This window comes from Sinocyclocheilus rhinocerous, unplaced genomic scaffold, assembly GCF_001515625.1.
Source record: "Sinocyclocheilus rhinocerous isolate Xijiao unplaced genomic scaffold, SAMN03320098_v1.1 scaffold835, whole genome shotgun sequence".
Classification (NCBI taxonomy): Eukaryota; Metazoa; Chordata; class Actinopteri; order Cypriniformes; family Cyprinidae; genus Sinocyclocheilus; species Sinocyclocheilus rhinocerous.
Window position 1 is genome coordinate 1402569 of NW_015647431.1, and position 20622 is coordinate 1423190.

The 20622-nt window shown below is 36.5% G+C and overlaps 1 protein-coding gene across 1 annotated transcript in view; it reads right to left on the reverse strand.

Annotated features, from left to right (window-relative positions):
* Window positions 1–208: 208 nt before the first annotated feature.
* Window positions 209–20622, reverse strand: part of LOC107709063 (collagen alpha-1(XXVIII) chain-like) — a 23551-nt gene continuing 3137 nt past the window's right edge. Inside the window, exons 3-32 of the mRNA XM_016513452.1 lie at window positions 15943–15963; window positions 15772–15831; window positions 14230–14283; window positions 14104–14148; window positions 13979–14005; window positions 12059–12127; window positions 11906–11974; window positions 11738–11806; window positions 10043–10111; window positions 9539–9607; window positions 9394–9462; window positions 9205–9273; window positions 8214–8285; window positions 8044–8112; window positions 7629–7700; window positions 7453–7521; window positions 7205–7273; window positions 7025–7093; window positions 6848–6916; window positions 6676–6744; window positions 5348–5416; window positions 5190–5258; window positions 5030–5110; window positions 4594–4629; window positions 4439–4475; window positions 3351–3908; window positions 2526–2782; window positions 2188–2386; window positions 599–790; window positions 209–493 (exon numbers count right to left, since the gene is read on the reverse strand). Coding sequence (XP_016368938.1) covers window positions 486–493; window positions 599–790; window positions 2188–2386; window positions 2526–2782; window positions 3351–3908; window positions 4439–4475; window positions 4594–4629; window positions 5030–5110; window positions 5190–5258; window positions 5348–5416; window positions 6676–6744; window positions 6848–6916; window positions 7025–7093; window positions 7205–7273; window positions 7453–7521; window positions 7629–7700; window positions 8044–8112; window positions 8214–8285; window positions 9205–9273; window positions 9394–9462; window positions 9539–9607; window positions 10043–10111; window positions 11738–11806; window positions 11906–11974; window positions 12059–12127; window positions 13979–14005; window positions 14104–14148; window positions 14230–14283; window positions 15772–15831; window positions 15943–15963 — 2754 coding nt within the window. The 3' untranslated portion in view covers window positions 209–485. The remainder of the gene's footprint in view (window positions 494–598; window positions 791–2187; window positions 2387–2525; window positions 2783–3350; window positions 3909–4438; window positions 4476–4593; window positions 4630–5029; window positions 5111–5189; window positions 5259–5347; window positions 5417–6675; window positions 6745–6847; window positions 6917–7024; window positions 7094–7204; window positions 7274–7452; window positions 7522–7628; window positions 7701–8043; window positions 8113–8213; window positions 8286–9204; window positions 9274–9393; window positions 9463–9538; window positions 9608–10042; window positions 10112–11737; window positions 11807–11905; window positions 11975–12058; window positions 12128–13978; window positions 14006–14103; window positions 14149–14229; window positions 14284–15771; window positions 15832–15942; window positions 15964–20622) is intronic.

The following is a 20622-nucleotide window of genomic DNA, read 5'->3' on the forward strand; positions in this document are numbered from 1 at the left end:
TTCCTCATTACCTCATTATAACACTATAATAACCAGCACAAATCTTTCTTGAGCTGAACATAAAATACAGCGTGATTTAGTGAACATGAAATTGCAGAAAATCTGGATTTGTTGACAGTGTAACAGCCAGGCCATTTATCTACATACAAAATATTTTATTACCAAAAGTACAAGATACAAAATGACAAGCTTTATTACATTGATTCCAACAACATTAGTTTTCAAAATCAAGACTACATTTCATTTATTACATTAATGTCAGTTCAATGAATGTTGTGTAACTATGACAGTGTACAATATTACAGTATTGCTTATTCACAGTTCTGAAGGTTGTGATATGAAAGTACTGTGTTTTATCAATTAGCTACTCTCAATGAAATGCCCTGTCCTACCAATTTTTCATATACTTTGTGTATTTCAGTGCAGGTCCGTTGTATTGGAGTGTGAGGAATTACAGACAAAGGGAAATGTATCCATAACGGATATCAGCCTCCTAAATGCAAAGAAAAGAGTGTGACTATATGGCAGAAACTGGTGTCCATTTTCATTTTCAGTAATTTTTTACCAGGGATAAGTTAAATTCAAATGTGCATTTTACCTGCTCTCACGACAACACATGTCTTTTTGCAATCTTCTTCTGTGTCAAAGCGGTTCCGGTTCCCGTCACAGCCTCCGTACCAGAACTGCGCGCAGGCATTGGCCTGCCGGTCGTAGTACCAGCGAATGTTATAGTCCCGACAAGGGCCCTGATCCAGGAGCAGCTCACAACGGGGGTCCAGAGATACAACCTCTGAAAACAGATTTAAAAAAAAAGATTGACATATTTCAGATCTGGTCTGGTGAACAACATTTTCAGATATTTCACTAAGTTACTTGCTTTTTCAACTATAGAGTTTTTTTTGTTGTTCATCAGACATTTCAATAAATCAAAAGACTGCAGATGATATAGGCAATTTGGTGACAAGATGATCTGGAATGCATGTGATATCACACATCCTGTGCATGCATGTGCAGCAGACTTTGCACTTTTAAATAAGTAAAAAAAAAAAATTTAAAAAAAAGATGCAAGTAAATGTCATAAAATTAACAAAATGCTTTATTTGTAATCCTTTGTAGTAATTTTCTAGTAATGTTTCCTAAAAAATGAATGAGTATCTATGAAATCAGGGATTTGAAGAATGTACACTGCCATTCAAAAGTTTGTAGTTGGTAAGATTTTTTATTTTTTTTGAAAGAAGTCTCTTATGCTCACTAAGGCTGCATTTATTTGATCAAAGATACAGAAAACTGATACTATTTAAAATAAATGTTCTATTGTAATATGCATATTTTAAAATGTAATTTATTTCTGTGATCAAAGCTGCATTTTCAGCATCTCATCCCTCAATGCTAGTTGTGAAGAAGGAGATCCCAATGTGATGGCCAGCCTAGACGTCGGCTGTCACATAAAGCTCTGAGGAGACCTGTGAGTCTGCAAGTTTTACCAATCCCAATGTATTCTTCTATACTTTGTCTGCAAGTTTTTATGCAAGTGTCTTTGAGTTCAGTTCCCCACATAAACGAAGGGTTCGCTAGCAGTGTTTGAAGACAGCTGCGACTACAACAGGTGATGAGCCATTTTCAACTGCCTCAACCACTTGGTGTCTTGAGTCAAACTTTATTACTCATATGTCAGATCCTGGGAGGACACGAATCTGTAGCTGGATATATTTGTGCACTCTCAGAAAATAGAGCAAAAACTGTACCTTTAGGGGTACAAAGAGTACAAATCACCCTCAAAGGGACATCTTTGTATCTAATTTACCAATAAAAGGTTCGTAGTAGTACCTTAAGGGTTCATTTCACAGCTCTAATATGTACCCTTTAGGGGTCGATAAGGTCCAAAGTTGTCCTTTTAAGGCTACTAGTCTTCAGTGTCACATGATCCTTCAGAAATCCTTCTAATATGCTGTTGAAAACAGTTGTGCTGCTTGCTGTTTTTTTGCAGAAGCCGTGATACTTTTTTCAAGTAAAAAAAAATATTTTGTAACAATATTTAAGTCATTACTGTCACTTTTGATTTATTTAATGCATCTTTGCTGAATACAAGCATTCACTTCTTTAACTAATTAAGAGAAATCTTACTGATCCCTAACTTTTGAACAGTAGTGTATTGTGTCGTGTATTTGTTAATGTGTTTTGTTTTACCTTTAGGCAATGGTGGTCGTGGTGCTGGTATATACCGCACTGAGGTTGAGGTGTTCACAGTTGATGTTGATGATGATGATGTTGTCCCTGATGAAGGCCTGCTGTGTGTGGATGTCCCAGTGACTGTTGGAGTATCTCCTCTACCGCTGCTCTGTTCTGAAGTGTTTGTGTCTGGTGTCTCAGGTACCCGCTCATCCTCCTGAGAGAACATTAGAAACTCTAAAAATACTCAAAACAAAATCAAAGTTGAGCGCAAGTAAAAATTCCATTCATTATTTTTATTACTAAACCAAAGCAAGAAAGCGGGTGGTCACTGTTGAGACCATCAGTGCACTAACCTCAGTAATGTCTGGACCAGCTGTTGGAGCAAACGTGTCTCCTCTCCCGCTCTCATGAGGGACAGTGTTCATCCCAGAGTGTGTTCTCGTGTTCTGTCTGTGGCCTTCATTTATGTTTGTGCCATAATTGTCCCTGCCATTACCATTGATGCGGTTGCCATTAATACCATATCCGTTTTCAAAACCATTAATGCGACTGAAGATAAGTGCTCCGTTTTCATCCTCACAGAGCTGATTGACCAGTTTGGACTCCAGAGCTGTGCATTAAAAAGAGAGAAAAGCAATATTAGATATTTAATTCTACCCAAATGTAAACATCTGATCAATTCCAGATTAAGCCAATCATTTGGATTTATTGAAATAAATAAACAAATAATTAAATAAATATAGTATATGATCATATATACAATTGTAATAATGAATGGCAATTGTATTGTAATAAATCAAAAGTAAATTTAACTTTAATTATTCAGGCTTTTTAAGGTATAACTGCTGCACCAAAGACTTTAGATGTTGAAGTGCAGTTATGATCATACAAAATGCAAATATTTAGCATATTTAATGTATTCAAGTTTGTGTAAAATGCATAAAGTTTGTTTAAAAATGACTTTTTAGCAGTGCAATCAAATAGTGAGTCAAGATAAAAAGGGATATAAAAAAACAAAACAAAACAAAAAAACATGCCCCTGCTGGTAGATGCCATAAATACACCATTTTGTGAGAAAAAACATCTTGCACATATTGAAGGTTATTTGCATACCTCCATATGTATCGCATGCAAACATAAGTATAAGTATACAGCCTCAAGTTTGCTGTATCTGTTACCTGGCAAGGTGTTGAAGTGGTCTATGTAGAACATGTGCTCACTGTCAGGGTCCGACGCAATGAGATTGAGCTCCTGGAGAAACTCTTCCTGTGTCGGATCACTAATGTTAACAATCCCCAGAGCGTACATCTCAATGTTAGCTGCATGCGCCTCCCTGACAGCGATTTCCAGCTTCACAGGCTCCCGTTTATCCGTTTGTCCGTCTGTGATGACAATGGCAACCTTCCTGACCCCCGTCCTTGCACTGTAAAACGCTTCCTGAGTTGCTTTGCGGATGGCAGAGCCGGTGTATGTTCCCTCGCCTATGTAGTGAACCCTGCGTATCGCTTGTTTGACATCTTGTTTGGTCATGTAGCGAGCGAGGTTGAACTCAAGCTGGACCTCTAAGCTGTACAAAACGAGACCGACTCGGGTGGCATTACGCCCCACGGTGAGTCTGTCGACTAGAGCGGCCACAAAGTCCTTGATGATCTCAAAGTTTTCAGGCCCGACGCTTTCAGAGCTGTCAATCACAAACGCCAGCTCCATGGGACGCTCTTTACACTTGACTCCGCAACCTGATAGACAATACAGGACATTTCATGAACTTTACACACTACCATTCAAAAGTGGGGTGAGTAAAATGTTTCTAAAATAATTAATGCTTTTATTTACGATCCATTAAATTGATTAAAAGTGACAATATCAATTTATAATGTTCAAGATTTCTATTCCAAATCAATGCTGTTCTTTTAAACTTTCTATTCATTAAAAATATTGAAAAAATGTATCACAGTTTCCACAAAAATATAGAAATGTTTCTTGATCATGTGACACTGAAGACTGGAGTAATGATGCTGAAAATTCAGCTTTGCATCACAGAAATAAATTACATTTTAAAATGTATTACAATAGAAAACTGTTATTTTAAACTGCAAAATTGTTTCACAATATTACTGTTTTTCCAGTATTTTTGATCAAATAAATGCAGTCCTGGTGAGCAGGAGAGACTTCAATTAGAAAACATTTTTAAAAATCTTACAGACCCCAAACTTTTGAACAGTATATAAAGCAAATTATGTTCAACTGTAATGTGGGATACACATACCACAAATCTCCCTGATCATTCTGATTATCTCGTCCCTCTAAAAAAAAACAAAAAAACTTAATATGCGAGTCGTTTGAAATGCATACAGTATATGCATAAAATGCATATTATGATTTGAATGATGTAGTATGACGTGAAAGATGTAAAAGACACACCGTTAGTCCAGATTCTCCTTTAAATCCTGGTCTACCCTGAAAAAAGTGAGTTAGTGAGTTATAGTACATCTCAATATATACAGAAAAAGGGAAATTACATCACTGAGATATTTTATAAACATAAATTGCTTTAAACATAGTTTGCTTTAAATAATGGTGAGAAGCTCTTACTGATTTCTGTTGTTCTTAAATGTTTCAGTTTTACAAAAAAATTTTAAACACTTTTTTTATGCATTTTATTGGGATGTGTATTTCATTGCATGCTATTGAACCAAATGATTTATTTCATTGCACATGACCACATTTTAACAAATTACCTTGCTGTTTACTATTTAGGCTGCATCCGATATGAAATAGAAACTCATATACATTATGACTGATTTGAAATGCTCCACACAGGCAGCAACTCTGTCAATGCTGAGGGTAATTTACTAACTGTTTGTCCAGGAACGCCAGGATCTCCCATATCACCTTTAACCCCCTTCATCCCTCTCTCGCCCAGACCTCCACGATCCCCCTGAAAAACACAAATGGGCTTCATATTAAACTATACGAATATTCAATCACAACACAGATTATATAACAAAACCTGAGACCTTTGACCCGGGCATTCCTTCTCCAGGAGGTCCTCTTGGCCCGCTCACACCCTGTGACCCCTGATCACCCTGCAACAGTGTATAAGATATGCTGATGGGTTTGAAAGCATATATATGTGTGTTCAAATCTTTATGATTTGTTTATGCCAGTGTCCCACCTTTGGACCCTGTAGGCCTTGTCCAGGTGGCCCAGTAGGTCCAGGAGGTCCTGGTCTTCCCATGTTGCCCTGGTTTGTTCAGAGACATTAGTATTAACACAAGTCAAGGGTAAAACACGTTCAGATTCATTGGTGCTGAGATAAAAGCAGCACTGAGACATCTGGAATGACGTTTAGGTTACTGGATTACATTATCCGGATTTGCTGGACATATGTAGAAGATTTGGAGCAAGTGTGTGTGCGTATCTTGTGGTGAATATACGATCATCACAGATATAGTACTATGATAAATGTGGTGTTAAGGTGTTAAGCCTTTGAGGAATGTCACGTATTCTATGGGAAGTTCATTCAGGGAGACAGATATTAGAAGAAATACTTTACAGATATTATCAAGTGATAACATTAGATGCCATTTATTTAAAAAAAAATAGCAAAACACACATTTTAACCTAAAAGTTTCAAATCATTATTATTAATTATGGGAACAATCAGCCACATTTGTACAATTTTTTTTGTACTATACCAAAACTCTACCATTCAAATGTTTGGGATTGGTAAGATGTTTTGGTTTTTGAAAGAAGTCTCTCCTGCTTACAAAGGCTGCATTTATTTGATCAAAAACACAGTAAAAACTGTAATAATGTGAAATATCATTAAAATTTTAAGTAACACTTTTATATTTTGTAAAATGTAATTTATTTCTATGATGCAAAGCTGAATTTTCAGCATCAGTCTTCAGTGTCACATGATCCTTCAGAAATAATTCTAATATTCTGATTTGCTGCTCAAGAAACATTTACTATTATTATCCTTGCTGAAAACAGTTGTTATGCTTAATATTTTTGTGGAAACTGTCATGCATTTGTTTTCTCCGAATTCTCTGATGAATAGAAAGTTTATTTGAAAATCTTCTGTAACATTATAAATGTCTTCACTGTCACTTTTGATTAATTTGTTGTGGCTTTGCTGAATAAAAAACTTTTGAATGGTAAATAATATTTTATATTTAATATTTTAAATGCTTTTCATATGATATGTTCATCAACACACAGAAATATTTTTACTTTTGTATTATGGTGAGGAGTTCTTGCTGATATCCACTCTTAAATGTGTAATTATTTACCTTTTACTGTTGCTTATTTAATTGCATGCCACCATATCATTTTTACTTTTATTATACTCCATCTTACCCATCTCAGTCTGAAATCTTATGGCACAATGGGAGAGGATCTAATGCAAGAATGCACTAAATCAAAGCTAAGAAGATCTGAATGAGATTGACAAGGGCTAAATCAAGATATAATATCTGTCTGCGTTTGATGACGTACAGGAAGTCCTTGTAGTCCTTCGCCTGGAGGTCCAGGTGAGCCCGGTAAACCTCTGAAGCCAATATCACCCTGAGACACAGTCATGATGAAATACCTGTGTTTACACACCATTTGATCATAATATTCATATACAGGTGATCTGCTTTAGGGTGACACATAAGAACAGTCCTACCTTTGGTCCAGGTATTCCTATGCCCTCTGGACCAGGTTCTCCTGGAAGACCTGGAAGACCAGGAGGCCCCTGTAAACATCAACAACAAAATATGACTTCATGGTGAATTATGAGAACCTCACTACAGAATGATGTCATAATCATGAATGGATTTTAATGTGGAGGTTTTTAACGCACTGAGGGACCAGGATAGCCGTCCCCTTTTGGTCCACTTAGACCAGGAGGACCTGGGTCACCACGATCACCCTGAGAAACAAAGCATGAGCAAATCCATTGATGCTTAATCAAGACTGACAACATGGATTCATAGCATGTGTTTATTTTACAGTCTTAATAATAATTAAGAATTAAATGAACCTTTGGCCCAGGAAGTCCATATCCCGTCTCTCCTACTGGACCAGATGGACCTGGCGGGCCGAAATCACCCTACAATGAGACAATACAATGCTTTTTTTACAGACACACTGTGCATTTGAAAGGTTTTTTGCATATATTGTGGGGTTCAAAAGTCAGAAAGTGACTTGTGAAAACTAGCTTTTCTTCATTTTATATTAAAAATACCCCAAATTTCGTTTATTTCCATATTGCAATAGAAAAGCTTTTACTTTTGGCCCTGTTATGGTACGTCCCGGTAGTCCAGGTAATCCCGGGCGCCCAGGGGTGCCAGGCTCTCCCTACAAAGAGATTAATAAAGAACAGAAGGAATTTTTATATAATATGTTATATAATGTCTATGTAGCAAAAATCGAAATATTCCAGATTCACCAATGAGAGCACTCACCTTTGACCCTGAGGGTCCAGCTATTCCTGGTGGCCCTGCTAACCCACGGATTCCCCGCTGACCCTGATCACCCTAAACAACATCACATTAACAAAACACTACATCAATAAGCATCAAGTTGGTGTTCACAGTTAAAGACCCCATTGAAACACAAATTAAGAAGATTGACATGTATGGAAATCTCACCCTCAAAACTTCAATTTTCATTTAATGGCTCTTTAAGATGATTTTAGAAAGTTAAACATGTGAGAAAACATGTGAGAAAAGTGAAAGAGATACTTTTTCACCCTGGATGCCCACTGGAAGATTGACATGTATGGAAATCTCACCCTCAAAACTTCATTTAATGGCTCTTTAAGATGATTTTAGAAAGTTAAACATGTGAGAAAACATGTGAGAAAAGTGAAAGAGATACTTTTTCACCCTGGATGCCCACTCCTGCTGCTCCTTCAGAGCCCCTCAACCCAGGGGCTCCTGGTTCTCCCTGAAATACACACAGATTATGAATATGTGTGGACTTTTCTGAGCAGTTGATGCTAACTAAAATGACTAAAATGACTCAAGAGATTAAAGTGTGCCTGGTACCTTCTGTCCTGGAGCTCCATCCTCTCCTGGTAAACCTGGTAATCCTGATAACCCTGGAGCACCAGGTTCTCCCTTCGCAGAATAATTCAAATATTAATCATTCAAATTCTGGATAAAAGCGGTGATAGTTTTACATGGTTCCTAGCTGGTCAAAGCTTGACATTTATGATCATTGTCTAGTACAAGGTGGTCCAATCTGATCAAGATGTATGTTCAGCTGGGTTAACAGATGATGTGTCTAATTTTCAACCTAGTAGACCATCTTGCTCAAACTGGTTAGAGTTGGTAGACCAGCAAAAACCCTGTTCCAAAAATGAAATTAACAACCTAATGTTGCTGTGACCTGATGTCTTCAGTGGGATGCTTAACCATTTTAACCAGCAAAACTACTGTGATCAAGAAGCTTCTTTAGAAAGAATGTAATGACTTTACACATGTACCAGTTACTTTATCATTACTTATATACTATTACAGTTTTCATTAATATGTTGAATTAGCTTTCATTTTTTTGTATTTTCTGTTTTCATTTTAATTTTAAATTTTTTAAATTTTTTATATTGTCAGTTAAGTTCAATTTGTTTTTATTTCAATGTTAGCTTTAGTTAACTTTTAGTTTTTATTTCTAGTTAGTAATTTTAGTGCTTCAACTTAAAACTCAGCAATTTTTTCGTCTAATATATATTTTATTCCAGCTTCATTTTAATTAACAAAAATGTTTTAGTTCTACTTAAAAGATAATGTCAACATGAAATGCTGTTTGCAATTGATTTAACTTACATACTTATTATATCTAATATAATATCATATTTCAATGAATATGTAAAGAAAAAAAATGTAGGATTGGACTTGATTGGATCATAAAAATGACATTTTGATAAAAGACCAACTGATGAATTGTGCACAAGAGCAAGACTGTGAATTAAGAAAGACGGTAGAGTGAATTCTGATTTCATGTTGACTTTACATTAAGAGTAAAGTGAAGATGACTTACTTTAGCTCCAGGTTCTCCAGCTCCTCTCTCTCCTGGTGTTCCGATCTCACCTGGTAAACCCTGATCACCCTTCAAGAGCACATTTTTTTAAACATACAGATGATTTCATAAGTTAACAGATAACGTTTATTCAACCCTTTTACTATTTGAAGTTGTGACAGTGTTTATAGCATGATGGGAAACTCTTGCCTTTGGTCCAGGGTAGCCCTCACCCGGTGGGCCTCTGCTTCCTGGGGGTCCACGCGGTCCTTCTATACCCTAAAACAAGCATATCCAACAATGCATATGTACAGTACATTTTTATGTCATTCTCAGATCATAAGCTTGTCAGCACCTTCTCTCCTTGGATCCCTGCTCCTGGAAGCCCCACTGGTCCTTGAAGACCAGGAGGACCAATATCACCCTTAAGACAAAAAACACAAATATATTATTGCAATTACACACCTCAGAGTCAAGCATAAGCCAATCTGTCCGCTCATGCACAATCTAATTATTAAAATGATTTGGAGTAGATACAACATTGATATTCATATATGTCTTGGCCACAGGCTGAGTACTGATTGCACTGCATGCTGTGACATGATCCTTCAAAAAGCCACAGAGAAGGGTTTAATAATGCAAATGATGCAAATAGTTACACCACAAACTTTTCAGAGCTAAGAACATTTCTAATTTTTTTTTTTTTTGTAGAAGTTTTTGAAGTAAACTAAACATCTAGTATAGAGAGGCTTAGTGTACATTCAACCTACTTATGAGATATGAGCTCGAAAAAGAAAGTGATTAAAGGAATAGTTCACTTAAAAATGAAAATTTCATTCAATCAATCTGAATGGTTTACCTTGTCTCCTTTAATGCCAAGACCTGCTGGTCCTCTGGGTCCTTTCAGCCCCTCCAGGCCCCTCTCTCCCTGTAAAAGACAAATCAAATTTATAGCATGCATTGCCATCCCAATTTCAAATTTTTTTATTCACCCTAAATATAAAAAAAAAACAAAAAGAAAAGAAAAAACTATATTTGGAGAAGAGAAAATTAAGCCCATTTTAGAACCATTAAGACATTTTGCATATTTATAAATAGAAAATTGATTTTTACAGCCTCTGATTAAATTTTTTTGCCATGATGCAAAACTGTAAAAAAAAAAAAATACAAAAATTCAGAGTTGTAAATGAAAAAGAAACAAATGAAACAAAGATTATTGGAGTACGTTTTACAAGAAAATACTTTCTACTTCAAAATTTCATGTTTTAGTCACTGTGTTACTTTCTGTTTCTTTGTAATTATTTGAGTTAAAACTGGTTCAAAGAAAAGCCTTCAACATCTTTTTATTTATTTTTTTATTTTTTTTTACATAGTACGTTATCTGGATATCTGCCAGGGTGTTTTGGTTGTTAAAATGGTTGCCTTAGCAAAAACACGATTTAAAATCTCATTCTGCCCTGTGTCAACAAGCCTCTGAAGCTCAACTGATAAAGCACAGCGCTAGCGACGCCAAAGTCATGGGTTTGATTCCCAAGCAACACATTTACTGAAAGCACTTTAAGTTGCTTTGGATAAAAGCATCTACCAAATGCATAAACATATCTGACACACCCTGCATTTTTCAGATACGGAGTCGAACAACAGCAAGATTGATTATGTTCCATTATTTAATTTAAAAAATGATGAAAGAATGCCGGATCACTCAGAAAATTAATTGAGGTCAGAGGTCACAAAGTTCAAAGGTTCTCTGATAAAAACTACATACACAAGACACACCTTGCATAAAACCATATTAAACCTCTTCATTCTGATTAAATTTTTTTGCCATGATGCAAAACTGTAAAAAAAAAAAAATACAAAAATTCAGAGTTGTAAATGAAAAAGAAACAAATGAAACAAAGATTATTGGAGTACGTTTTACAAGAAAATACTTTCTACTTCAAAATTTCATGTTTTATTCACTGTGTTACTTTCTGTTTCTTTGTAATTATTTGAGTTAAAACTGGTTCAAAGAAAAGCCTTCAACATCTTTTTATTTTTTTTTATTTTTTTTTTTTACATAGTACGTTATCTGGATATCTGCCAGGGTGTTTTGGTTGTTAAAATGGTTGCCTTAGCAAAAACACGATTTAAAATCTCATTCTGCCCTGTGTCAACAAGCCTCTGAAGCTCAACTGATAAAGCACAGCGCTAGCGACGCCAAAGTCATGGGTTTGATTCCCAAGCAACACATTTACTGAAAGCACTTTAAGTTGCTTTGGATAAAAGCATCTACCAAATGCATAAACATATCTGACACACCCTGCATTTTTCAGATACGGAGTCGAACAACAGCAAGATTGATTATGTTCCATTATTTAATTTAAAAAATGATGAAAGAATGCCGGATCACTCAGAAAATTAATTGAGGTCAGAGGTCACAAAGTTCAAAGGTTCTCTGATATAAACTACATACACAAGACACACCTTGCATAAAACCATATTAAACCTCTTCATAACTATGATTTGACTCACACACGCTGCATTCTGAAACTGTGTGCAATGACGTGTTTACCTTTGGTCCGGGTAAACCCTCTCCTGTTGGGCCCTTCTCTCCTGGCAAACCCTGCGGCCCCTGTGGGCCCTTCAGAGTAAACATGATTGTAGAAGTTAATACAACGACATCATTGTGTTCAATGTCGATTACAACCTCTATTGAGCATGATCACTTGCATATCTTTACCGGTTGGCCCGGCTCGCCGAACCCAGGAGGCCCGGGAGGACCCATTCTGCCCTGGAACCCCACATCACCCTACAGATTGAGAAAACGCATGTTATGATCACAGATACGAGCTCATTGGGTTCCTGATCTCACAGGTTTTATATAAAAGCCAACCTTTGGTCCAGGAAGCCCAAAGCCAGTCTCGCCCTGTATTCCTGGTGGTCCGGGAAAGCCTCTCTCGCCCTGAAGAAGCAGAACCATTCAGAACAATAATAAAAGATCCAATATTGAAGTGCAATCTGTGAACTCAATGCTCTCTGCCTTTCTCTGCCTTATTGAAAAGATCACATTAGACAAGCATTAATGGTCCAGAACTAATTTTCTGCTGGTAAAGGTATTTAAAAACAACTTTAAGACTTAATAAAATTAATACCAAATGTCTATACAAAACAATCTGATACAATCTTAAAATGAATGTATCTTAGATACATTTATTAATTAAACTGACTAGGGTAAACATTTAACTGCAAAACAGGGTAACTGCAACTGTTTAAAACACTCACATATGTACTGAAATTGGGTTATGTACTAATAAATCAATACACAAGGAATTAGAAGTTGACTGATTTTGGATTTTGCTGATATGATAATCAGAGAAAGGCAATAAAAAGATTATTGAGCCATTGCTAGTAAAATCTAGATATTGAATGTGTTAAATAATGTTCTTGGGCCCGTTCACACAGAATGCATTTTTCAATTCCATTGCGCTACTTTTCCATTGTTTTTCTATGCAAACACATGCTAGACAGATGTATTTGACTATTGCACTCATGTTTCATGACTTTTGCAACGTTTCGTGCATTACATGCCATTCTAAATATGCAGTGCTCAAGTTAATAAAAAAGATTCAACTTTAAAAAAAAAAAAAAAACACATTGTGAGACCTTTCTCATTATGTTTTTGGAGGGTGAAGAGTGGATCACATTTACATCTAAATGGTGATTAATCTACATGGAACTGATCCCAAAACTCAAACTGCAGCAATAAACTGCTTACATCATCTGGATTCAGTCAGATTCACTGAATATAAAGTCAGTGTGCTTGTCATCAAGCCTGTGTTAATATGTGCACCAAAATAAACACGTGCAGCTTTAAACAAAAGACTTAACCTTAAGGGAATGCTTTGAATATCAGCAGCATCTGTTAAATGGAAAAATCACAATAACCATAATGTTATAAAAATCATTTCATGACTATTATGTCGGGCCATTAGGCACACGTCTTTATGCATTCTTTCATTGGGCAGATGAAACTGGGGGTCTTTAAAGAAACATGGCTCATGTCAGACATACTAAAGTAAAGACTGCAATTACTGTGTTCAGACACATTAGGCAGAACACCTTCACCTGTCAAAGACAGAAATACTGATTTGTGGTGCGACACATGCATGCAAGTCCAGACATTAATCTGCTGCTCAGATGGCAGCCATCGGTATGTGAAAAAAAGAACATTCCAGAAAAATAATTAAGTTCTGAGTTGTCCTTAGTAGCACACAGATGCATATCAGCACTGACACAGACAACTCAGATGAGGTGAAGTCTGCAGTCATATCAGAGACAGGCAAGAAAATAATTTAATTTTGTATTGCTTTCAAATCTGTTTAGTTAGATTTAACATATACATTTATTAATTTAGTGAACAGATTTATCCAAAGTAATTTATAATACAAGGCAAAATCCCAAAATTTTAAATTCCAAATTACTATTATCATTTTTATATGTAAATGTATATATTAACTTTTAAAGACCACTGTCACATCAACCAGCACAACATAAGCAAAAAATGATTTAGTGCACCATTAAGGATTACAAATAAGACATTCATAACATGTGCATATATTTACATTTATGCATTTGGGAGATGCTTTTATTCAAAGTGACTTTTATTGCATTTCAAGGAATACTTTTTTTTTTAATCAGTTCATGCATTTCTTGGAAATCTAACCCATGAGACTGCATCATGCTCTACTTAATTTCTAATAACAGCCGATTTCGGATAACTTCGGATAAATCAGTATATGAGGCATCGTCTTACCTTTTCTCCTTTGTATCCAGGTTTCCCCTAATGATCAACACAGAACATGTGGTGAGAAAGAGCAATTACACAAGCAGATAATGTCAAAATAGAGTGACTTTAGGCCTTGTTCTGGACTTTCTCACCTCTGTCCCGTCTCGTCCAGGAGGACCGCTGAATCCGTTCTCTCCCTGCAGGAAGTGTGTCACATTTTAGAGGGTAACATAAATAAATAATAACAAAAATGAGCGGTAATTTAAAATAACTTTGACCATTTGTCCTTTAGGTCCTGGACTTCCATCTTCTCCAGGACGACCTTTTTTACCCTGTGGTTTTTAGAGAAAGAGCATTAACTTACTAATGATTCAGATTCTGCCGTGCACAGCAGGTCATTCTCTCAACAGTGTATAGACAAAGAAAATTGGTCGAAGTGGTATAATTGATGGGTGCAGAATTATTTATTTATGTTTATGTGCTCCCTTCTAGAGATTGAAAATTATTTAAAATAAAAAAGGAATAAAGTTTTATTCATAGGCTGATATGGTATCATTTATTTAAAATAGAAGTGGAGCAGTTTTCTTTCAAAATGTTGCCAATATCTGAATTATTTATTTTACTGCAATATTCAAATAACTTTTGTCCACCAAATCAAATTCAGTGTGGTTTCGTCAAAATGCAGGAAGCCTGTCATAGGGATTCGTTTTATTTAGCTTTTTTCCCATTTATGCTCCTTTTTTAGTTATTGACAGACATGATTATAAACTGTCACTGTATGGACAATAAAAATGTCTAAACCAACATTTAGAAGAACTGAAATGTCCCATATTTCTTTTCTTCTTGATACACAAAGGGCCACTGGAAGTAAGTCTGAAGTTCCATATACATGTGTACCACATGCCAGGCTGATTTTTTTATTAGATGTTTCTCATGTCAGGTTTAGTGTGTGTGCATTTGCATAACAGGAGCACGCGTGTATGAATGAGAAAAACAGAAAAAGAGAAAGAGGGACACATAACAACATTCCTAGGATGAAAGATAATGTTTAAGGACAGTGATGGTAGACAGATGCCGTAATCTGGAAATCATAGGCACTCATAAGAACAAAGGAAATTTAATTGCAGCACATTAATAATTTCATCTTGATTGTAAACAGAGCACACAGTTGACATAATGACACATTGGAAAGATGCATGTCTTATTTAACTCAAAACGTGTGCGATGAGCAACATCACGCTTAGCTTGATCGAGCAGCTGATTAACAGATGTAAACACAACGGATGAGACAGTCAAGCAGAGAACACGACAATGCTGCATGCGATTTGAATGCTCCTGGCCTGCGATTAAAGCTCCCGATTGTGCTTTTCCACCAAATCAAATTCAGTGTGGTTTCGTCAAAATGCAGGAAGCCTGTCATAGGGATTCGTTTTATTTAGCTTTTTTCCCATTTATGCTCCTTTTTTAGTTATTGACAGACATGATTATAAACTGTCACTGTATGGACAACAGCTGTGTGGGGATTCTACAAAAATTAGTAATACAAAAATAATAGCAAACAGGTTTAGTATGTATGACATAAGTATGAATAATTACAGAGTTTTCATTTTTGGCTGAACCATTTATTTTATGATTATCCATAACACAGTTATAATTCTTGCTTGTTCAGCCAGTCAGGCCACTTTGATCAATCTGGTGACCATTTCTTCTCTTTATTAAAAATGTGTGGATGGACAAAATCTCTGAATTTATATAAAATTATGTTTTTTGAAACACCGTGTGAGGGGCTAGAAAGGGTTTTAAGAATGTTTGACACTTACAGCGGGCCCACCGGGTCCTCGCTCTCCTTTCTCACAAGTGCATTTTGGGGAAAGTGGACACTGTTGGACACACACACACACACACACACACACACACACACACTTTATTAGTCACAATAAATAATGCCGCTAATTAGTGTCCTAAATTGATTCTGTCAGACAAACACTTACCACTTCCTTAGCCACCTCAGTCTAGAAGGACACAAAAGCAAAAAAGTTTAATTTACAAGAAAAATGTACAAGAATTATAAGAGATTACAAGAATTTCATTAACACAATAACAATTGTGGCATGTTCTGGTATCAAACATCTAACGTAACTGAACATTAGATGAATCTGATCTGTCTGCAGGCAGTCTCTGATATATGCTGTCATGAGCTAATTAACTTTCATTTTCTAAATTAACCTTAAACATGTAATACTAGACACTGTAAGCTGTCAAGGCAGGTTCTCAAATATTATAAGCCCAGTTAAACCTCAGAGCTACAGAATTAAGCTGAACTAACTAATCACATTTTTCTGAGATTTTAATATCCGATATTCTAAAGTGTCCCAGAATCATAAAGACATCCACAAATGAAAATGAATCATAATTTCTCCCTTGCTTATTTTGCATAATAACTCTCACACCTTACACAGCCGGTACATGTAAAAATGTCTAAACCAACATTTAGAAGAACTGAAATGTCCCATATTTCTTTTCTTCTTGATACACAAAGGGCCACTGGAAGTAAGTCTGAAGTTCCATATACATGTGTACCACATGCCAGGCTGATTTTTTTATTAGATGTTTCTCATGTCAGGTTTAGTGTGTGTGCATTTGCATAACAGGAGCACGCGTGTATGAATGAGAAAAACAGAAAAAGAGAAAGAGGGACACATAACAACATTCCTAGGATGAAAGATAATGTTTAAGGACAGTGATGGTAGACAGATGCCGTAATCTGGAAATCATAGGCACTCATAAGAACAAAGGAAATTTAATTGCAGCACATTAATAATTTCATCTTGATTGTAAACAGAGCACACAGTTGACATAATGACACATTGGAAAGATGCATGTCTTATTTAACTCAAAACGTGTGCGATGAGCAACATCACGCTTAGCTTGATCGAGCAGCTGATTAACAGATGTAAACACAACGGATGAGACAGTCAAGCAGAGAACACGACAATGCTGCATGCGATTTGAATGCTCCTGGCCTGCGATTAAAGCTCCCGATTGTGCTTTGTCTCATTGACAAGCACCTGCATCAACAGTCGTTCCAGAGCAGCTAGCGTGCAGAAGGCTGGGTGAGATATTCATCCTGCATGCAGGTTCATGCTGCTCGTAGTACCCTAAAGCTCTGACCCGGCACAAAGTCAATGAGAAACAGATGTTCCTTTTGCAAATACTGCAACCGGCTAACTGCTATTCTGCTCTAATTCCAGTAGGAAAAATTCATACCAACTAAAGGTGGTCAAACTGGTCAAGCAGATCCACCAGATCTATTTACGTTCAATAACTGAGAAAAATTACTATAATATATTGCTCCCAAAAACATCTCTATAAACATATTTGACTACATCAGATGCACAGCTGAGAAGCTAAATGGAATAACCAAAATATATGTACTAGTACAAACAAAAAAATCTAAAATCAGAGTAAGCTGGAGTATTTTTACTCTCAGAATTTGGATCTACCCACCACAAATCTCTTTATTACAGATATCACTCTTATGCCCAACCACAGAGCCTAAAATCAGCCATACCGGCTGGAAAAAAGTGATCAAACTGGTCAAGCAGCTCAGCGAGGTCTACATCAGTTTAGGCAAAGTTGTCTACCAGCTCTAACCAGCGTGATCAAGATCTACCAGGTCTACCTTGGCTCCATAAACTGGTAGTCTGGTTGACTAAAACCACCTAAACATACTTGTTCCAGTAGTTCCAGCTAATTACCAGATTGGACCATCCTGCAAAACTAAACCATTTATCACCTTAAATGTAGTGCTAACTGGATATTCCAGCAGGGAACAGGAACAATTCACTGGAAGTCTGAGAATGTGCATCCACCCACAATACAGTAGATGCTTGTGAGATGCTGAAATGTGAGATGCTTCCTCACATTTCTACCTTAAATATACATCTTCTGTTGAAATGGCCAAAGAAACACGGCATTCCAGCTTACAGTGGTGCAACAGTTAACCAGCTCAACCATCACCACGCCAGCTTAGTCAAGGTAGTCTAGCAGCCCTAACTAGAATGGTCAAGACCTACCAGGGGCCGGATTCATGAAACATTCTTAAGAATAATATGGCATTTACTTTTAATTCTAACTTAAGAACAAAGTTAAGAATATTTTGTATTCCAAAAATACTTCTAAAGGATGTTTTTATCTTCTACAGAATGTCTACTTTTTAATGAAAACTTAAAAATAACTCAAATTCTTGAACAGAATGTTCTTAAGGTCCCCCCCCCCCAATTTATCTTAAAAACTTTCTTAACTCTTTTTTAAAGAGACATTTTGTGAATCCGGCCCCAGGTGAATCTCGACCAATTTATCAGTTTAAAGCAAAACCAGTTCTGTCCAGTCTGAGAGAACATTTATAACTATCAAACGCTGGTCCTGGCTGGATTTTTGGCAGGTGTGATCTCTCCTGTGATCTGCTGTTTTCTATTATCAGAGAAGCACAAGGGAGCAGGAGACGGCAGCGCTGGATAACATATTCAGTCATAAAAGTTTCCCGACTATGTGCAGATGCTGTGTGCTGTGAGACTCAGCTCACCACATTAAAGACATTCTGTAAGTTTATAGAACTCCAGACACTCTAAGATCCAGCATTCCTGTCTACTAATAGGAAACAATGCTAAAACCATCAGCCAAGGCCACAAGAAACTGTCAAAGGATTTTAATAAAACTGTGATGAAACAGATGGATAGAATCTCGCAGACAAACATGACATGCTTCTGAAATGCATCACAGCACACGCCTGATCAGGTGTCGGCACCAAGCTTTTTAAAGAGCCCAACAACCAGTTTGCTGATTGACCAACTTCACCAGCATGAGTCAACCTGGACTGGCGAAAAAAACTACACTGATCTTTTCAGCAGGGTATTTGGGTGGATTTTTTTTTTTTTTTTACGGGCATGCTTTGTATCACTTTTATCTGGTAACAATGGGTGGGAATGGGTTCAGAAATTTACATGAGCCAGACTTGAACTATCAACTATCAAAATACTATCAACACTATCCTCTAGTACTGCAGACAACTTCTTAAATCACCTTTAGGGGTTTTATTTGAGATGAGGTGTGTTTGAGTGAGCATTTACTCATTATGCCCTTAATGCCCTGTCGAAGGAATTCATAATCAACTTTTTCCATGTCCTCAGGACAGATACAGAGATAAGACAGCCCATTTTCCATAGCTGCAAGAATGTTCTCAGTAGCACGTCCCCCGACTCACACGTGCCCCTCTTATTCTGAGATCCCTCAAGAGATATAAATCCTTCATTTGGGCCTTCACAAGCATCTAACCTTCATAATTTCTACACTTCAAAGTTGGTCCCTATGCACCAAAAATGTGTTTTCACAGCTCTTGTCTTAACACTGCCACCTTAAACTGCTTTGTTTGGACAATCCTGAGGGTAGTTTTATTGCTCAGATGTTGCTCTTGCATGACATTTTTTTCAGATGTTTCTTCAAACATTCTTCAGGAGAAATAAAAAATAGGCACAAATGAGACAACAGCTGATGTTCAGTATACGTAAAGAGCTATAAAATTAATGTGGCTCACAGTTCATTGGGTCTTTAAAGAATTTAAATAGAAATTGATTTTATACTGAGACTTCCAACAGCACTTTAAACCTAAACAGATCGTAGAAGCCATTGACACCAATTGCCTCTACGATCAATTTAAAGCTGGAATACACTACATGACTTCTGCACAGATTTTTGCCCTGATCTTCAGTCTAGAAAAGTTGATACTTAATTTGGGCAGTCGGAATCGACAGATTTCACAGAAAATAGGTTATGAAAGGCACTGATTTTTTTTATCTTCAGTTGTTTAGTTTATGATGCCCAGTTTTTCTCTGTAACCAATTAAAAGTCAGCCAGTGTATGATGCCTAGTCTTTTAAATCTGTTTTAAAAATTGTGTGGTGCATTCCAGCCTTTAGGCTCACATTGGTTGTGGGGAACTCTTAAAGGGATAGTTCACCCAAAAATGAAAATTCCGTCATCATTTACTCGCTCTCATGTCGTTCCAAATCTGAAAAACTTTCATTCATCTTCAGAACATAAATGAAGACATTTTAATAAAATCTGAGAGATTTCTGTCCCTCCATTGACAGTCTACGCAACTATCACTTCAAAACGTTCATAAAGAGATCGAAAAACTATAATCCACATGAACTGAGCGGTTTCGTCCAAATTTTCTGATGAGACTCAAGATCTAAGTTCTCTTTATGAACTTTTTGAAGCGGCAAAGTCGTAGTTGCGTAGAAATCTCACAGATACACATTCATTAAAATACTAAAATACCTTAATTTGTGTTCCGAAGATGAACTAAAGTCTTACAGGTTTGGAACGACATGATGGCGGTGAGTAAATGACAGAATTTTCATTTTTAACAAGATACCTTAGATCAGAGGCCCCCAACCACCGGGTCGCGACCCACTACCGGGCCGTGGAAGAATTGCTACCGGGTCGCAAGAACGTTCTGGGGAAAATGTGTAGGCCTATAGATATGACACGCTGTTATTTATTTATGTTAATGATTGTTCTAATTATTCTGTATTTTCTTTGTATGCGATTGATATGGAGTAGCAATTTGGCAATTTCATGTTAAATAAGTAAATGAAAGATTGCTCTGAT